The following is a 13,779-nucleotide window of genomic DNA, read 5'->3' as shown; positions in this document are numbered from 1 at the left end:
GTCAGTCAAAATATTTCTGCCCCTTCTGCCTTAACACCTGTCAACTTAGATATATTATATTAGGCATAGAGGTCTATCTAAGTTAATCTAATGGTTAACTGCGTCAAGCTCCAACCAAAACTTTTTTTTTTAGTTTTGGATAGAGTCTGTGTCTCACCTGTAATTTCTCCTTACTTCCTATACCGGAGACACTTAAAACAGAAAGCTACATAGTTAGTCTGGTTGAAAAAAAGACACAAGTCCATCTAGTTCAATCAATTCCTGCCTAATCCCCCAAGATGTGCTCACTTGGCATATGCCACCCTTGCCCACTTGGTGTCTGGCTGCATAGAGAGAAATCTCATTTTGGATCCTCCTGAGCTATACTCTATTCACTAATTTTCCCATTTTCACTGCACCCCTCTGAGCCCTTGAAGAAGCCAACAAAGGCGAAACGGGTCGAGATGAGTTATCCCTCCCTTGTGTGATACTTTATGTATAATCACTATGTGTATGGTGATTTCCAAGCATAAGTTTAATCTATACTGTGTACATACACTAGGATGGATCTCTACCTTCAGGGGGGCTGTGGGTTTGAATATGAATAGTTAAAAACTTTCTATGGTTTGAAAAGGGATATATATCCCCAATATTACATTTTTAAATTAATTTTGTAATAAAAATCTCTTTTAATCTATGATTGTGTACTCATAATCATCCTGAGAGGGGGTTCAACAACTGCAAAGTCCCATTTGTGCTTCTTCTTTGCAATTGTTTCTACCCCAGATGCGATGTTGACTTTTTTAACCAAGACTGTGCTTCTTTTTCTTCCCATACTGGTTAAATACAGAAAAAAAACCACTAGGCCATATTTGATAGAAATGACAGAGCGAGAAATACATAGTATATTAAAACAAACCTTTTAAAGCCTCATCGATATAGGTCTTGTAGAAAAATATGCGAGCATTGTCTTCATAATCAGGGTTACTGTTTGTGGCGACTCCATTTTCAGTGATGTATATGGCGACATCTCCATATTCTTCTTTCACCCAGTTAAGTAGTCTCCTTGTTCCCCAAGCTACTGCCCTGTGTATGGAAACTGCTGTTGTTGGCCAGTTAGTGTTAACCGATGCTTCAATGTCGATATCATTTTCAAAAGATGCAGGGGTCAACCTGAGTGTTTTGTGCTGAACTATTTTAGTGGTATAGATGTTAATAGAGAAAACATCAGCTGTGCCCTGGATGTAGGCCTTCTCTTCCTCTGTAAAAACTGGAAGTCTTGAAGTTGGGAGACCCTGTAAGGCACTTTTGTTGCCCACTTGCCACTTCATGGCCTCTGGGTAATCACCATTTTTGAAGATGGGGTGAGCAAACCACCCTAAAGCAAACTGCAGGTAGCGGTCAGCAGCTTCAATGTCCCTTTGTAACGTGTAGTCTTTAGGTTCTACCCATTCTGTGTTGAGGCTCAGTGAGATTACACCCCCTTGGCTAGCTCGATAGTTCTCATCATAGGTATGGTAGACCCTGGCATGGACCTTCAGCAAGTTGTGTGCTACTCTATATGGAGCAGAACCAGGCTCCGTTACAGAAGGTGGAAACAAACCAAGACCGTAACCAGCTGTCACGATGCTGTGAGGCTGGTTAAAAGTCATCCAGAACTTGACCCTATCTCCGAATGTCTTAAAACAAAAGTCTGCATAGTTATGAAAAGCATTAAGGACTGCATCAACCTCCCAGCCACCCAAATCCTCTAGAGCTTGAGGAAGATCGAAGTGGAAGAGAGTCACCATTGGAGAGATGCCATTTGCCACAAGGCCATCAATAAGGTTATTGTAATATTCAACACCTTTATCACTGGGCGTGCCTTGACCTGTTGGAAAGATTCTGGACCATGAAATAGAGAATCGGTAACTGTTCACTCCTAGAGACTTTAACATGTAGAGGTCAGCATCCAACTGATGATAACTATCACATGCTATGTCACCAGTGTTATTATTTTCAATATTCCCTGGAATTTTGGTGAACATGTCCCAGGTACTTGGACCTTTTCCATCTGCGTTCCATCCTCCTTCCACTTGATAGGCTGATGTTGACACTCCCCATTTAAAATCATCTGAAAAAGTAGCGTACTGATACATATCTCTTTCAAAGGCAGTTTGCCCTGATAATTTCTCCCACACAACTTTTGCATTTGATGGGACATTTGAAGCTGGGAGGGGTGCTAGCTTTCTTGCAGGCGGCCAACTTATGCTTGAAGCTTTGGGCTTAACTGACTTGCGTTTTGTAAAACCGTTATTCTCGATAATTGAGTTGAATAAATATGCAGACTTTTTGGGAGTCCGTTGTCTGTTTGAATTTCCAAAATCCACATAGTGAAGACCAAACCTCTGGCTGTATCCCTGAGGACCCTCAAATCCATCCAACAGGGACCGGACTATGTATGAACCTACGGACACATTATCAGTCTTGATGGCTGCAAAGAAACGTTTCAAGAATGAAAGTCAGAACTGAGGTCACTAAGGATTGTGGCTTTGCCTGAAATTAGGTGGAGTTAAAAGAATAGGTCGGAGTGTGACACAGACCTGGGTGCAGTAGTGAAAGTTTGTATGTAGGGTATATTTTTCAGATTTGACTTAGTAAATTAGTGAACATTACAGATAGTTGGGAAAGCTGAACATCTTAAACAGCAAATAAAATACGTATAATGTAGCTGTTTTAGACTTGAGATTTACACAGCCCTGCAACACAGTACAACTCTGTCTAAAAGAACAGAAAACCCGATTTTCCTCTGCCACAGATAAGTGACACTTACAGGTCTCTTGCGCACCCCTAGCCCATGAAAGATAAGCAGCAGTCTGATTAGCTCATCTATCTGTCACTCTGCTCTCTTCTCCTGTCAACATGTGCCTTGCCCTGGAGCACAACTGATTGGCTCCTTGTGCTGCTTCTTTCTCACCCTGAGCTCTGCTGTACAGGAACTGCAAGAGATTGATGATGCCAAATCAAATTTGGGTACTTGGACGGCTTGCATTCATGTTTTGTACAGAGCAGCCCCGATCCTCCTCTTCTGGTGTCCCCCACCAGCGCTCCTGGCCCCTCCTCTTTGGCATGTGCCCCGATAGCAAGTTGCTTGCTATGGGGACACTCGTGCGTGCTCGTTCCCAAGCCGCCCTGTCTGTGTCTATCGACACAGACCAGGCGGTCCGGCCTGCCCCCGCTCATTCGTCACAGCATTTGATTGACAGCAGCGGGAGCTAATGGCTCCTGCTGCTATCAATCTGTCCAGTGAGGAGGGAGACAGCAGCAAGAGCCGCTGCTCTTGTGCACATTGCTGGATCAAGTTGAGGTTTGGGTAAATATTAGGGATAGACTGGGGAAATCCTGCAATACAGAAGGTTTTTTACCTTAAAGAGGAGCTCCAGGCTCCTTCAGAAATTTTTTTAAAGTCAGCAGCTTCAAATACCATAGCTCCTGACCTTTAATATTAGGACACTTACCTGTCTACAAATCCAACGGTGCCTTCACCCGAGACAATTTTTCGTCTCTCAGGTGCTGCCGCCACCATCTCGGCTAAGGGAAACCAGCAATGAAGCCTTGAGGCTTTATAGCCAGTTCCTACTGTGTTCCCACTGCGCTTTGTGAATGGCCCCGGCAGCGAGGGAAGAAGGAGGGGCACCAAACTTCCGGCTGAGTTCGCTGTGGCAAGATCAGCTGGAAGTGGGAGCGGGTACCTGTCAAAACCAGGTACCCACTCCCCCAAAAGGTGCCAAATGTGGCAGCGGAGGAGGAGGCAAATAAGCGGAGGTTCCCCTTTTGGGTGGAGTTCCGCTTTAATGTATAGAATTCATTGAGCCTGGGTTCACACATGTGCAGTGCGAATTGAAGCTCAGATTTCACAGGGAAGATAAAAATCAGTTGTTCAAAGGCTTCTCTGCGTTGTAGCTGCGGATCAGTGAGCAGGGAGAGGGGGAGGGAGGGGGGGGGAGAGGGGGAGGTGTAGTGAGGAGAAGGAGAAAATCCTTGTTCAGAACACAATGCATCTGCGAATCAGATGCGTTCCCATAGGAGGTAATGGGCTTGTAACGAGCACCGCAATGCCCAAAAAACGAACACGTTTTTTGTGCAATGCGCAGTGCGAATGCAACGCACATATGTGAACCAGATACATTCAAATAAACATATTTTAAAATGTCCTGCGAATTGGATGCGGTGTAAGCCGCATTTAATTCGCATAGGTGTGAACGGGGGCTAAGGTAAAAAACCTTAAAGTGGGTGTAAACTCTAAGGCTGGGTTCACACTATGTGCAGTGTGGCTCGCAGGAGGGGGTCCGGTGCGTCCCTGTTCGGCGTTTCAGGGGCAAATCAGGTCTGAAATTTTGAAAAAAAAGTCCTCCTACATAAGTTGTATCTATTTATCTGCGGCCCTTTCTTCTCTATATCCAGTCAAATCCAGAATGTTAAAGCTTGTCTGAGAGTTTAAAAAAAAAGGACGGGGAGAGCTGAAGTTACGCTCTGCAGAGTTTAGTGAGGAGAGCTCTGAGAGCTGATTGGAGGGAAGGGACAACCCCCCCCCCCTCCCTTTACACAGCACACAGTAACAGAGCTGAAGCTGTCAATCAGCTGGAGGTCGCTAATCCATCACCTTTTTTTTTTCTTCCTGTCAGGAAAACTGGTCAGAAGTGAATCATGCTGATAGCAGAGGAACACAGCAGCAGACAGATATGGCACTTATGCCGCGTACACACGGTCGGACTTTTCGGCAGACTTTGCCCGGCGGACTTTTCAACGTACTTTACGACGGACTTTCTGAATGAACGGACTTGCCTACACACAATCCACCAAAGTCCGTCAAATTCGTACGTGATGACGTACGACTGGACTAAAACAAGGAAGTTCATAGCCAGTAGCCAATAGCTACCCTAGCGTGGCTTTTTGTCCGTCGAACTAGCATACAGACGAGCTGACTTTTCGACCGGACTCGAGTTCGACGGATAGATTTAAAACATGTTTGAAATCTAAGTCCGTCCAACTTTTGAGAAAACAAAGTCCGCTGGAGCCCACACACGATCGAATTGTCCGACGAAATCCCGTCCGCCGGGCAAAGTCTGCCATAAAGTCCGCTTGTGTGTACGCGGCATTAGTGCTTTTAATTGAAACAAGCACACACTACAGAGGGATATGCTTTGTTCATATTTCATATCTGAGGTTTACAACCACTTTAAGGCCTTAGAACCACTTTAAGGGTGATTTATTGAATAGAGAACTGCATGATTTGGTGTCTTTTTAATTTAACATGAATTCTGCTTTAATTTCAAAGAACTCTTCTACTGCAACAGTCTTCCTTTATTTGGTTATGGTATGGTTTGGTTTACAAAAGTTTCCTATGATTGTTCTGTGCTGGTAGAAAATGCAGTTCCTTCTGTATTTCCAAACCACAGTAGCAGAGTTATGTGAGATGTTATGTGTAATAATAAAATTAAACCAATTTCCTCTCATACACATTTAAAAATCACACCACAACCAGTAATGTAGACCAGTGGTACCCCAACAGGCCATGTTTTCCAGTTTTCCTTTACTTTGCACAGCTGCTTTAAATCAATATCAATGACATGGTATTGATAAGAGCTATTTTATCTAAGGGAAGTTCCCAAAACATGGCCCGTTGAGGGTACTTGAGGACTGAGGTTGAGAACCACTGATGTAGACTATATGCTAGTAAATCTTTAACTACATTGCTATGAACAGTTTTTGTTATACACTTATATACGTTACCTTTAAGGGCCTCATTGATATAGGCATTCAGGTACTCTGCTCTTTCTGTGTCATTGAAAGCATCCCCGATCATGGATGTTGGCATTCCATTGCTGGTTATGTATATTGACAGACCTGTTTTCCCATACTCTTCCTTGACAAAATTTAGAAGCCTCCTAAAGCCCCATGGCACCACTGAGATCCAGGGAGAGGCGGTGGTTGGCCAAGAAGGATCAATATGTTGTGAAAACCCTCCAATAAAATCATAAGTGTTCTCACAAACGGAGCTGCTGGAAGCGTTGATTAGCCGGGACGTGTAGTGGGAGATGCCGATGAAGTCTGCAGTACCCTGAATATTGGTCTTCTCAGCTTCACTGAAGGTGGGCAATGGAGCCACTGTGGTGGGACACTGGGTATTTTTCTGGCGTACCTGTGTCTTCAGAACCTCCGGGTAATCTCCATTCACCAGAATAGGATGAGCAAACCATCCCAGCATGAAATTGAGATATCGCTCTGTAGCACTTACACTTTCTGGGTCATTGGCAGTTTCTGGCTCTGCCCAATCAGAATTCAAAGAGATGCCCACCAGCCCATGCTGCTGGCCACGGTAGTTATCGTTGTAGATGTGCCAGGCCCTGGCATGAGCCTTCACTATGTTGTGGGTCACCTACAGAAAAGAAAAAATTAGATTAAAACATTAGTATGGCATGTCCCATTTTAAAATGCTGGTACAGCACTGCATTTTTAAACCAAAAGGCATTGCCATAAAACTATTTCCACCATAAACACATACACAAGAAATGTTTACATTTTGAAATCAATGGACTACAACTTGTCATGTGACTTCATAAGTCGCATGACAAGTATCACTAGTGGGAACGAAGCCTAAAGGCGTGACCTATTAACCTTCCTCTCCTGCTCCAGATCATGTCCCAACATTAATGTTTTCCTTTTAGATGGTTCTTATAGCAGGAATACGTTTTTATTACTCCCTGTCACATTATTACTAGGCTTGTAAGATTATTGTAGAGGCAGCTGCTGGGAGGAGGGATGAGCAGAATAACCTAGGGCACTTCCTATTGACGTAGGCATGCCCCCAGATTTACATCTCTCATAAGCCCTTTCACTGCACACAGTATGTAGGCAGGCTCCTGGAAGTCAAGGCAGCAGCATTGTTTTGTTGAGAAAGAAATCAATCTATGCATGTGGAAGGGGATCGAAAGGGGCTTGAATAGTCCGCAGTTCTGTATTTCAGCAGTAGAGAACCCAGACAGTACTGAAAATGCTATTAGGGATTTCAGTGTAGCAGAGGCAAAATTGTCAGCCTATAAAGTGTGGGTCTGCTTTAACAATCAGTAACTATGTTTTAAAACAATCCCTCTTTGACATCTGTAGCTTCAATCATTATGGAGTTACAAATCCTCCAAATTTCCAGCATACCAGCCGTTTTTCCCCCTCTTAGGCCCCTTTCACACTGGGGCGGTGGGGGCATCAGCGGTACAACAGCGCTATTTTTAGCGCTGCTGTACCGTCGTTCTTGCATCTGTATTCGGCCGCTAGCGGTGCGGTTTTAACCCCCGGTGGCGGCCGAAAAAGGGTTAAAATCACTCGTACAGCGCGGCTATAGCCGCGGTATTGCCGCGGTATAGCCGCGCTGTCCCATTGATTTCAATGGGCAGGAGCGGTTTAGGAGCGGTGAATACACCGCTCCTTCACCGCTCCAAAGAAGCGGCTTGCAGGACTTTTTTCACCGTCCTGCCAGCGCACCGCTTCAGTGTGAAAGCCCTCGGGCTTTTACACTGAACAAACAGCGGAGGCTGTTTAGGGGCGGTTTGCAGGCGATATTTTTAGCGCAATACCGCCTGCAAACCACCCCAGTGTGAAAGGGGTCTTAGCGTGGACTTGGCAGCCCATCAGTCTTCTATTCTCTAATGTAAATGCAGAGTAGGTGCATTGGGAGGGGGAGAGCAGAGTGTTGAGACCTAACTTAGAAGACTTTACTGCTTCTCTGAATTTTGAGAATGAACGGCTCCAAAGTGCCTGCAGCTACAGGTATCAGTGCAGCCTTGTTTTAAAGTGACCTTGTCAATCATTTAAATAAAAGATTAAAATAGCTGTTCACTGTAATAGAAGAGCTGTTATACTTATCTAGGGCTTTAGCCCATTACTTTCCCTCTGTCCAATGTCCTGTAGTGATGTAGAGGTCGGAGGATGAACCACAGTGTGCAAAGCGAGATCCAGGTACCAGACATTCCCGGAAGTGTTGAATTCTCAGTGTTGAAAGTCTCATGAGTAAAACAGCTGCACCTCTCTTATGGGAAAAGCTATTACAGTTTTTTTTTTTTAACATGACTGACAGGGTTGCTTTTAAGAATATATAGAGAACTGCTTGTTAAGAGTATGTAAATGTTTTAATGTCCACAGCCTGACCACAGTTCTACTTTAAACTGATTACAATTTTGTTATATATAAACAGTAAATATATACTGTATATATATATATATATATATATATATATATATATATATATATATATATATATATATAGTCGTGGCCCTATGACCGAGACAGATGTGGATCGCATAAGCACGCGACAAGACTTACAACATAAATAGACCTGAAGTGTGCCTTGGTGGTCTGGTCGGTATGCCAAGAAAAGGGGGCATACCCAAGGTAAGTAATGGGTAGTTTATGAAGAAGGATGTGCTGAGAAGTGCCCTGAAAAAGGGAAGGGCAGGAGGGTATCGCGCGCTGGAACCGACAAAAAGCATGGGCAAGTGGGCTGCCTAAATACCCTTCGGGCTCCTCCCATAAATTCAGGCCACTATACTGGCCTTCTTCTTTATGGTCGTGGTCCTATGACTGAGAGAGATGTGGATCACATAAACACGCGACAAGACTTACAACATAAATAGACCTGAAGTGTGCCTTGGTGGTCTGGTCGGTATGCCAAGAAAAGGGGGCAAAAGACTCAGATAGGGGAATAACTGTTAATTGATTCTTGTGCTTGGTGAAGGCTTGTGCCATTTGTTCCTGAGGATTTGGGATGTATGTGGCAAAACAAGCGGACTTCCATCAGCCTAGTTTCGTGATTACGTGGTCTGGTACTCCATGTTGGGAGGCAGCTAAGGGTGCTCCAATCCGGAAGGAGTGTCCAGAGAACTGACTGGGGTTGAAGCCCAAGTTGCTTAGGAGGATCCTGACATGCTTCATAAACTGGCTTTCACTCAGGGGCTGGTTAGAAAGAGTAGCAACGAGCTACCATCAGATTGGCTGGGTAGATGGGACAGTAGTTGGTCGAGAACCGTCACTGGGCACCAGGCATTGTTAGTCTGAAACAGGTTGATGTCAACCCCGGGGCTGGTTTGTTGCATTTTGCAGACTGTGAGATGTAGGGTATAATGGTTTGGAAAGCGAATCAGGTGGCGCCGGAGCAGTATCTGACTGCCGGAGCCACTGACGGTAAATTCACTAGGTCGTAGGAAACCATAGAAGGCCTGGTAGATGGCCGCCTGGATGACTAGGCTGGGCAAAGCCCCAAATGGAGAACGAGTAAGGATTTCAGACATGTCCCTGAAGAGGGCACTCGTGATAGGTAGGCGTTTGCCACTGACTACGGGTTGGTGCTTCTGTATGCCCTGTTGGAGGGACTTGACTGCATGGGCCGAGAATACTGATGGTTTACTGGCGTCCTGTAAGGACAGGAAATGCTGGACGCAGGCTATGTATAACCTGATAGTATTGTGAGAAAGGGCCACCTGTGTGTGGCAATACGATATGAAGTCTAGGACGTGTCTAATGTCGCCTATCGCTGCTCCGGGGCAAGAGGCCAAAAACTTGCGGTAAGTGTTCCAAGCAGTGCTATAGGCCTTCAGTATGTTGCGTGCCAAGGAGTAGTTAATGAGCTGGATTGCGTTGGCGAGATGCGACTTCAGTCCATCATCAACAACAATCAGGGTGGGACAGGAGTAGTTGATGGGTCGGCTCCTGCTGGAAAAACAAAGTAAGGTTGAAACGGGACAGCTCATCAGCTGCGATTTTGCATTTGCCTAGAATATGTCTACAGAAGATATTAAACTGGTGACGGAGTGACAGCTGCGCGAGCCTGCACAGGAAGGACATGATGGGGAGTGACTTAGATCTACAGTACCTTTATTGATGATGTCAGCCGTGGCCTGATTGTCCGTGGTGAAGAGCACTGTCTGGCCTGTCCAAGTGTGGCCCCAGACCTGAGCAGCTGCAACGATGGGATACAGCTCGAAGAGTGATGAAGACTGGGTGAAAGCAGAAATTTAGGAGAATTTCTGGAGGTCAAGGTTCCGTGAACCAATGGCAGCCGAAAAATGGCCACGAAGCCCGTGGAGGCTGTGGCATCGGTGACCACCCATGGTGGCTCGGCTGACACTGCTGGGATGAACATTGAAATGTCATTCCAGCTGGTGAGGAACTTTTCCCACATAGCTACGTCTGCTACTGCTGCTTGGTCTAGTTTGAGAACTTGGTCTGGATCTTGCACTGGTGTGAGAAAGACTAAAAGCTGTGATATAAAATAATCCTCATCGCAAAGTCTGGCATCCCTAGTAAGGATTGCAACTGCCTCATGGTGCACCCTTGTGACCGGGTGAGATTGTGGATAACTGTCCTGGTACGGCTAGTTTGTCGGGAGTTTGTTTTCAGATGATATTGCGTGGTTGCAAGGGTCTCAGTGGGTGTCAGGCTGCTGAGACGATATTGCGTGATTGCAAGGGTCTCGATGATTATGAGGTTTTTTTTTTTCTTTCTTATGATGATATGGCGTGGTTGCAAGGATCTCGATGATTGAGGGGTTGCTGAGACAATGTTGTGTTTTGCAAGAGTCTCAAACGAGTGTCAGGCTGCTGAGATGATTTTTTATGGCTGCAAGGGGGTGTCAGGCTGCTGAGACAATATTGCATGACTGCAAGGGTCTCAATGGGTATCGGGTTTGCATAGATGATATTGCGTTTGCAAGAGTCTCGATGAGTGTGAGGCTGCTGAGACGATATTTTGTTTGCAGGGGTCTCAACAGAGTGTCAGGCTTCTAAGACGATTTGTCTGGCTGAGTTGGAGGTTGCTCGAGACGGTATTGCATGGTTGCAAGGGTCTCGATGAGTGTGAGTCTGCCGAGACGGTATTGCGTTTGCAAGGGTCTCAACAAGGGTGTCAGGCTGCTGAGATGATTTTGCGTGCTTGCAGGGGTCTCAACAGGTGTCAGGTTTCTGGGCCTAAATTGTGTGGTGACAAAGGGGGTTTTTATTTATTTTTATTTTTTTGACAAGTGAGAGGTTGCTGAGAGGATGTTGCGTTTTGCAAGGGTCTTAACAAGGGTGTCAGGCTGCTGAGACGATATGCATGGTTGCAAGGGTCTCAACAGGTGTCAGGTTGCTGGGCCGAGATTGCGTGGTAGCAAAGGTTTTTAGATGAGTGAGAGGTTTGCTGAGACGATATTGCGTTTTGCAACGGTCTTAACAAGGGTGTCGGGCTGCTGAGACGATTTGCATGGTTGCAAGGGTCTCAACAGGTGTCAGGTTGCTGGGCCGAGATTGCGTGGTGGCAAAGGTTTTTTGATGAGTGATGAGGTTTGCTGAGACGATATTGCGTTTTGCAAGAGTCTCAACAAGGGTGTCAGACTGCGAAGATGATTTTGCGTGGTTACAGGGGTCTCAACAGGTGTCAGGTTGCTAGGCCGAGATTGCGTGGTGGCAAAGGGTTTTTTTTTTTTTTTTATGAGTGAGAGGTTGCTGAGACGATATTGCGTTTTGCAAGGGTCTTAACAAGGGTGTTGGGCTGCTGAGACGATTTGCATGATTGCAAGGGACTCAACAGGTGTCATGTTGCTTGGCCGAGATTGCGTGGTGGCAAAGGTTTTTTGATGAGTGATGAGGTTTGCTGAGACGATATTGCGTTTTGCAAGAGTCTCAACAAGGGTGTCAGGCTGCTGAGATGATTTTGCGTGGTTGCAGGGGTCTCAACAGGTGTCAGGTTTCTGGGCCTAGATTGCGTGGTGACAAAGGGGGTTTTTATTTATTTTTATTTTTTTGACAAGTGTGAGGTTGCTGAGAGGATGTTGCATTTTGCAAGAGTCTCAACAAGGGTGTCAGGCTGCTGAGACAATATGCATGGTTGCAAGGGTCTCAACAGGTGTCAGGTTGCTAGGCCGAGATTGCGTGGTGGCAAAGGGCTTTTTTTTTTTATGGGTAAGAGGTTGCTGAGACGATATTGCTTTTTGCAAGGGTGCAAAGGTTTTTTGATGAGTGAGAGGTTTGCTGAGACGATATTGCATTTTGCAAGGGTCTCAACAAGGGTGTCAGGCTGCTGAGATGGTTTTGCCTGGCTGCAGGGTCTCAACGAATGAGAGGTGGGTTACTGAGAAATGGATAGAAACACCTGGCTTGTTTGGCGGCTTACTGTATCCCTAAGAGGGCAGTATAAAGCATGGTGTTGGGAGTGTCATGGTCTGGGGCTGCATGAGTGCTGCCAGTACTAGGGAGCTACAGTTTATTGAAGGAACCATGAATGCCACATGTACTGTGACATACTGAAGCAGAGCATGATCCCCTCCCTTTTGGAGACTGGGCCACAGGGCAGTATTCCAACATGATAATTACCCCAAACACACCTCCAAGACAACCACTGCCTTGCTAAAGAAGCTGAGGGTAAAGGTGATGGACTGGCCAAGCATGTCTCCAGACCTAAACCATCTGTGGGACATCCTCAAACGGAAGGTGGAGGAACACAAGGTCTCTAACATCAACCAGCTCTGTGATGTTGTCCTGGAGGCGTGGAAGAGGACTCCAGTGGCAACTTGTGAACCATTGGTGAACTCCATGCCCAAGAGGGTTAAGGCAGTGCTGGAAAATAATGGTGACCACACAAAATATTGACACTTTGGGCCAGATTTGGACATTTTCACTTAGGGGTGTACTCACTTTTGTTGCCAGCGATTTAGACATTAATGGCTGTGTGCTGAGTTATTTTGAGGGGACAGCAAATTTACACTGTTATACAAGCTGTACACTCACTACTTTACATTGTAGCAAAGTGTCATTTCTTCAGTGTTGTCACATGAAAAGATATAATAAAATATTTACAAAAATGTGACAGGTGTACTCACTTTTGTGAGATAAAGGGGTTGATTTACGAATGGCAAATCCACTTTGCACTACAAGTGCACTACAAGTGCACTTGGAATTGCAGTCGCTGTAGATCTGAGGGGAAGATCTGAAATGAGGGGAAGCTCTGCTGATTTTATCATCCAATCATGTACAAGCTAAAATGCTGTTTTTTATTTTCCTTGCATGTCCCCCTCAGATCTACAGTGACTGCACTTCCAAGTGCACTTGCAGTGCGCACTTGTAGTGAAAAGTGGATTTGCCTTTCGTAAATAACCCCCACTCTGTATATATGTATATACATATATGTATATATATATATATATATATATACTGTATATACTATATTACCAAAAGTATTGGGACATTTGCCTTTACACACACAAGAACTTTAATGGCATCCCAGTCTTAGTCCATAGGGTTCAGTTTTGAGTTGGCCCACCCTTTGCAGCTGTAACAGCTTCAACTCCTCGGGAAGGCTGTCCACAAGGTTTAAGAGTGTGTCTATGGGAATGATTGACCATTCTTTCAGAAGCGCATTTGTGAGGTCAGGCACACTGATGTTGGACAAGAAGGCCTGGCTTGCAGTCTCTGCTCTAATTTATCCCAAAGGTGTTCTATCAGGTTGAGGTCAGAACCCTGTGCAGGCAGTCAAATTTCTTCACCCCAAGCTCGCTCATCCACACAAAAGTATATACAGTGGGGACGGAAAGTATTCAGACCCCCTTAAATTTTTCACTCTTTGTTATATTGCAGCCATTTGCTAAAATCATTTAAGTTCATTTTTTTTCCTCATTAATGTACACACAGCACCCCATATTGACAGAAAAACACAGAATTGTTGACATTTTTGCAGATTTATTAAAAAAGAAAAACTGAGATATCACATGGTCCTAAGTATTCAGACCCTTTGCTGTGA

The 13,779-nt window shown here is 45.1% G+C and overlaps 1 protein-coding gene across 1 annotated transcript in view; it reads right to left on the bottom strand.

Moving 5' to 3' along the window:
• Positions 1 to 13,779, bottom strand: part of LOC141147133 (lactase/phlorizin hydrolase-like) — a 90,698-nt gene that overhangs the window by 50,992 nt on the left and 25,927 nt on the right. The window contains exons 7-8 of the mRNA XM_073634262.1: positions 5,752 to 6,397; positions 899 to 2,452 (exon numbers count right to left, since the gene is read on the bottom strand). Coding sequence (XP_073490363.1) covers positions 899 to 2,452; positions 5,752 to 6,397 — 2,200 coding nt within the window. The remainder of the gene's footprint in view (positions 1 to 898; positions 2,453 to 5,751; positions 6,398 to 13,779) is intronic.

This window comes from Aquarana catesbeiana, linkage group LG06 (assembly GCF_042186555.1).
Source record: "Aquarana catesbeiana isolate 2022-GZ linkage group LG06, ASM4218655v1, whole genome shotgun sequence".
NCBI classification, from domain to species: Eukaryota; Metazoa; Chordata; class Amphibia; order Anura; family Ranidae; genus Aquarana; species Aquarana catesbeiana.
This window is presented reverse-complemented; position numbering and strand designations above follow the sequence as displayed.